The 6,000-nt window shown below is 45.5% G+C and overlaps 1 protein-coding gene across 1 annotated transcript in view; it reads right to left on the reverse strand.

The window, feature by feature from the left end:
- LOC140738180 (cilia- and flagella-associated protein 54-like) overlaps window positions 1-5,730 on the reverse strand; it is a 90,337-nt gene extending 84,607 nt beyond the window's left edge. Inside the window, exon 1 of the mRNA XM_073065297.1 lies at window positions 5,567-5,730. Within this exon, the coding sequence (XP_072921398.1) occupies window positions 5,567-5,700 (134 nt within the window). The 5' untranslated portion in view covers window positions 5,701-5,730. The remainder of the gene's footprint in view (window positions 1-5,566) is intronic.
- Window positions 5,731-6,000: the final 270 nt, after the last annotated feature.

The raw sequence follows: 6,000 nt of genomic DNA on the forward strand, positions 1-6,000 counted from the left end.
GTAGGGCTGGGGGGAGAGATTATAGTGAGGGGGGAAAAAGACAGAGAAAGAGAACCAGACTAAAATAATAGATAGGGATGGGGGTAAGGGTAGGGGGCAGGGGTATCAACGGAGGTCAGTGAGTTGGATGTTCATGCCGGCAGGAAGGAGGCTACCTAGGCCCCTGGACCTCACCTATCACCCTACCAGCCTACAGATCCAACACATAATCTTCCGTAACTTCCACCACCTCCTACGTGATCCAACCACCAACCACATCTTACCCTCCCCTTTCCGCAGGGATCGCTCCCTACGCGACTCCCTTGTCCATTCATCCTCCCCATCCCTCCCCATGGACCTCCCTCTGGGCACTCATCCCTGCAAACGGAAGAAGTGCTACACCTGCCCCCACACTTCTTCCCTCACCACCATCCCAGGCCCCAGACAGTCCTTTCAGGTGAGGCACCACTTCACCTGCGAGTCAACTAGGGTCAACTGGTGCTCCCGATGTGGCCATTTATACATTGGGGAGACCTGCCGCAGACTGGGAGACCGTTTCGCTGAACGCTGGCGCTCGGTCCTCCAGCGGTGGCGGGATCTCCCTACGGCCACACACTTCAATTCCACAGACCACTCCCACTCCGACATGTCTGTCCATGGCCTCCTCTACCGTCAAGATGAGGCCACACGCAGGTCGATGGAGCAATACCTTATCTCCCGCCTAGGTAGCCTCCTTCCTGCCGGCATGAACATCCAACTCACTGACCTCCATTGATACCCCTGCCCCCCACCCTTACCCCCATCCCTATCTATTATTTTAGTCTGGTTCTCTTTCTCTCTCTTTTTCCCCCTCACTATAATCTCTCCCCCCAGCCCTACCTTTCTTTCTCTTTTATTTCCCATAATTCTCTTCCTTCCCCCTAGCCCATTTCCCTCCAGCCTATCACTTCCCAGCTCTCTACTTTATCCCTCCCCCCACTTCTTATCCCCCCTCGACCATCCCATGTTACTTCACTCCTGATGAAGGGTTTCGCCCGAAACGTCGTTATTACCTCCTCCCATAGATGCTGTCTGGCCTGCTGAGTTCTGCCAGCATTTTGTGTTTTTTTATTCAACAGATTTCATTGTGTGTTTTGATGTACATATGATCAATAAAGCTGAGTATGAATCTGAAAATTGAAATGCAAATTGTGCATTGCAAACCCAGTGTCATGATAATCAGGAGGGTGCAATTTCAGCTTGCTGTGTTCATGCAGAAAAGATGATCCTGCTGGGTTCCACCAGCATTTTGTGTGTGTTGCTTGGATTTCCAGCATCTGCAGATTTTCTCTTGTTTGGGACAATAAAAGTATGACTTTGCAAATGGAAAAACACAATGATGCACAATGTTTTAAAAATGTTATACAGGCAGTCCCCGGGTTACGAACGAGTTCCGTTCCTGAGTCCGTCTTTGTCGGATTTGTACGCAAGTCGGAACAAGTACATCCAGTATTACTTAGCGTCAGTTAGTCAAACATTTGTTTTAGTATATAGTATATATTTTACCTTTCTATGCATATAAAACACTTAAGAAACGTATGTATTCCAATAATTAAACCACTGCATTGCTTAGTAATAATTGTAGCTTTCATTGGGGCAGGGCTTTTCACACGCTCCATTATTCTCACTTTATCCTTTATCCTTTAAAATTGTTCCAATCGTTGACCGACTGTTTTTCCAATGTCTGATGACATTTAACCTCTTTCCAAACACTATTATTTCCACCTTATTTTCAATCACGATCGCTTCTCGTCAACGGAACAGAAACACTGCGGGCAGCAGGTCCTGAGCGCCACTGGCTCCCGAGCCCCGCCGGGTCCTAAAGTCCACCACACTGAAACAAGTTAAACGGGATAAGTGGGGGCTGTGCTGGGTTTGGATATTTGATCCTCCACAATATTCTGCGTGGGAATTTAAACTGGAGGTGGCAGTGGGTTTTTTTTTTACAAAGTCAAGTTGCGAGCTCAACATCATCCCAGCACAGATGGAGAGCACGCTCGGAAGCAGTCTGTCACTGGATCGAATTCAGGAACCTCTGTTCTTGAGCCCGGTGCTGATCTCACTGCGCCACCAGTCGAAAGGGGGGGGGGGGGCAGGGTCAGGGTGAATCTTGCTAAGAAAAATCTAAGCCAAATACAAAGTTACACACTCAACACAGTATCAACGGCAACGACTTAGAATGGAGGACAGCACCGCGATCCGAATTAAAATGGCAGATGGCGTCGTGATCCGACTTAAAATGGCGGACGGCGTTCCCCTTCCTCGGTTCGTAAGTACAAGTTGTTCATAAGTCGGACATTTGTAACTCAGGGAATACCTCTAAATGAGTGTAGCATTTTCCCCAAAGACAACAGTATAGGGGCCAATCTTCCTTGGACACTGAGGTGCTGGACACCATGTCAGAACAGTGGAATTAACTATTAGTTCATCTACGGTATATTGTAAATATTGTTAGCACATGCAAAGATATGCTTAAAGCAATGAAAGAAGATGAAACCTTATCCTTATTGTATAACTTTGTTTAGTACAAAAGAACATAAGAAATAGGAGGCAGGAATAGTTCATTTGGCCCATCAAGCCTGCTTCACCATTCAATAATATCACGGTTGATATGGCCATTGGCTCTGGTCCACCTATCTTCCTTTTCCCCTGATAGATAAAGTATAATTTTGGAAAATAAAACATACATACACATGGGATTGTGAAGGTAATCTGTAGTTGGATAAGATTTCTTACAATCTTAATCAACGAATGGGAAACAGAGAGCTTCCTAATCACATCTGGAGGAAGGCAAAGGCACCTAGTTGGTCAGAATTGTTTGTCAATTGCAGGCATCCTTTTGTTGATTCTATCAGGAAGGTTGCTGGTAAAAGACAGGTAACAACCCCAGGTAGCAGAGTTTCTCAGAACAAAGCGCCCTTCTGCAGATGGTGCTGTCTATATGCAGATCGGTGAGCATCTGCCATCAACTCAAACTTGTCCTGCAACCCTTAGCTATTGGAGTGGGGACATGCACAAAGAAGTGAGTATGTAAATATGATTATGAAGAAACTGGCTTGCACACTACAACACTCACACTCAATCATCTGGTAACCAAGTGCAGGATTCTCCTGATGTTGCTGTACTTGATGCAGATATGGCGTATATCCCACAACTGTTCTGAAGCAATCATGGTTTCATCTGCAGCCCAGAGTCTGAGAAACCAGGGGGTAATGGTATCCCATGAAGCCCTAATTCTTTGAAGGAACACATTAGGCCCTTTAAGTCCATGCTAGTTCGCAGAGAAATCCCTACAATCCTATTCCCCCATTTACTTCCTGTTGATCTATTCTTTTTGACATGCCTATAACTCTTCATCAATTCTCCTAACACCACGTACACTTTGAGTAATCTAGTAGCCAGTTATCCCACTATCTCACCTTTAGGGTGCGGAAGAAAACCAGAGCATCCAGGGGAAGCGCAAGTGGCCACAGGGAGGTATGACACAAGAAGTCAGGATTGAAATAAGTTCAGTGGAGGTGTGAGGCAGCAGCACTACCTGCTGCACCATCATTCCACCTTTGTGTGTAACCACATTTCCTTGTGGGTTAAATCCTATCTGCCCCTAGTACTTAAAAATATGGATCTGACCATGTTGCCCAAGAACTGGTCTGGACCATTTTACACTACCTGTCTTTCATGAACACTATCATAAAGAAGATCTTTGATAACAAGTCAGGCCAATCAACAAAAGGAGATGGCAGATCCAGTGAATTAGTTCTCCCAGCAGATCATCAATGCATCATCACCAAAGCTTTCAAACAAGTACCAAGGCCTTGCTGGGTCAGTAGTGAGAAAGATACTTTTATTATATCTTTCAAGTATTGTTGGAATATTGGCCAGTTACTAACCACATCATCATTGCACAGAAACTGAGATGATTTTCCATCTTTTTAGAGAATGGGTCTTTGCCAGGAAAATCCAAGAAGAGAGGAAGAGGTATTTGTTGGGGTCTATCCTAAACAGCTGCACTACTCCATACAGGAACCAGCAACATACTGAGAAATGCACTTGTCATGCCTGAAGCTACCTGGTATTCCAAAGCAAGGTGTTATCCGCAACCCAGTGTTACAAACTGACCATACTCAAAGGTCCACTACTATCCAAGGTACAGCCACTGCAAGGGCTCCACACAGAAATATCACAATGGAAGGCCCTTCATGACTTTGCACACAAATTAGCTTAAATTTGTGTTGAAACACAATGAATCATTGACTAAAGGCTTGTAAATGAACGAATGATGTACTGAATTTTAGTTTGATGATTTGTTATGTTGATGTGTATGTTCCATTTTCCATAATTGAATTGAATTGACTTTACTACTTACATCCTTCTTATACATGAGAAGTAAAAATCTTTCATTACATCTCCGTCTAAATGTGCAATGTCCAATTTATAGTAATTTGTAATAAATAAAGTTTACAACAGGATAGTCAATGTAACATAGAAACACTATTGTGTCAGCACCAGTTAAACAGTCTGATGGCCTGGTGGAAGAAGCTGTCCCAGAGCCTGTTGGTCCTGGCTTTTATGCTGTGGTACCATTTCTGGATGGTAGCAGCTGGAAGAGTTTGTGGTTGAGGTGGCTCCAATCCTCAATGATCCTTTGGGCACTTTTTACACACCTATCTTTGTAAATGTCCTGAATAGTGGGAAGTTCACAACTACAGATGTGCTGGGTTGTCCGTACCACTCTCTGCAGAGTCCTGCGATTGAGGGAAGTACAGTTCCCATACCAGGCAATGATGCAGCCAGTCAGGATGCTCTCATTTGTGCCCCTGTAAAAAGTTCTTAAGATTGGGGGGCCCATACCAAACTTCCTCAACCGTCTAAGGTGAAAGAGGCATCGTTGTACCTTTTTCACCACACAGCCAGTATGTACAGACCACGTGAGATCCCAGTGATGTTTATGCAGGAGAACTTAAAGCTGTCTCCATTCCTCCTGTACACAACAACCAGCTCCTTTGTCTTTTCAACTTTGAGGGAGAGGTTGTTTTCTTGATACCACTGAGTCAGGGTGATGACTTCTTCTCTGTAGGCTGCCTCATTATTATTAGAGATTAGGCCAATCAGTGTAGTATCATCAGTAAATTTAACAGCATTCTCACATACGTATACGAGAGGTTTATTCTGAATTTTGATGGAAGAACATGGTAATGCCATCACCTATAGTCTCGTTTCCAAGTCCCACAGCACTTTCATTTGGACTTTCCATCGGCACTCCGCTATTGGGTCTATAGCCTTCATTTTCATCAGAAGGGCTGCAACTTTCAGGAAGGCGGCCACTGTTAGGGTACACGGGACTTTCTCCAGGGCAAATTGGGATGACAATAAATACTGGCATTGCCAGCAACGGCAGATATTAAAAACTCGATGTATCAGGACTGCCTTCATCTAGGGATAAAACTTATCAGAGTAATAAACAAAATGCAGGAAAGAGCCCAGAGATGAAGGCTGCACACCAATGCCTTTGAAGAAAGGAGAGGAGAGGAGAGGGTTCCGTCCTTACCCTCTGGTGAAAGCGACAGCGGACACCGCCTTCGCCATGGTGTTCTTGAAGTCGTTCAGCTCCTGCTCCAGCGTCAACACAACAGGATTTTTCTGGTCCAGCTTCCCAAAGAAGGCGGCAGGCAGAGACTCCATTGCGGGCAGGGATGGGGTGCACACCCGATGAAGCCTCGGCACCGGCCGTTAAACAAGCCGTTGCTAGGAGACCACTCGCCTCCCAACAAGGCGGAATAACTTGCGGCTGATTGACAACTTGGGGCACCACCCATCTACTTCCCTCCGTGACTCTGGAGGGGGGCGAGCTTCATCTACAGCCGCCCGCCGGTGCCTTAGATTGACCTGGAACAAATGTCTGGATTTGTGCAGGGACGAGTGTGGTCTTCCAAAGATAAAGACGAGCTTGTTCTGATTCTGAAGCACGGCAATGGAATAAAA

The sequence above is a fragment of the Hemitrygon akajei genome, chromosome 14 (assembly GCF_048418815.1).
Source record: "Hemitrygon akajei chromosome 14, sHemAka1.3, whole genome shotgun sequence".
In the NCBI taxonomy this organism is placed as follows: Eukaryota; Metazoa; Chordata; class Chondrichthyes; order Myliobatiformes; family Dasyatidae; genus Hemitrygon; species Hemitrygon akajei.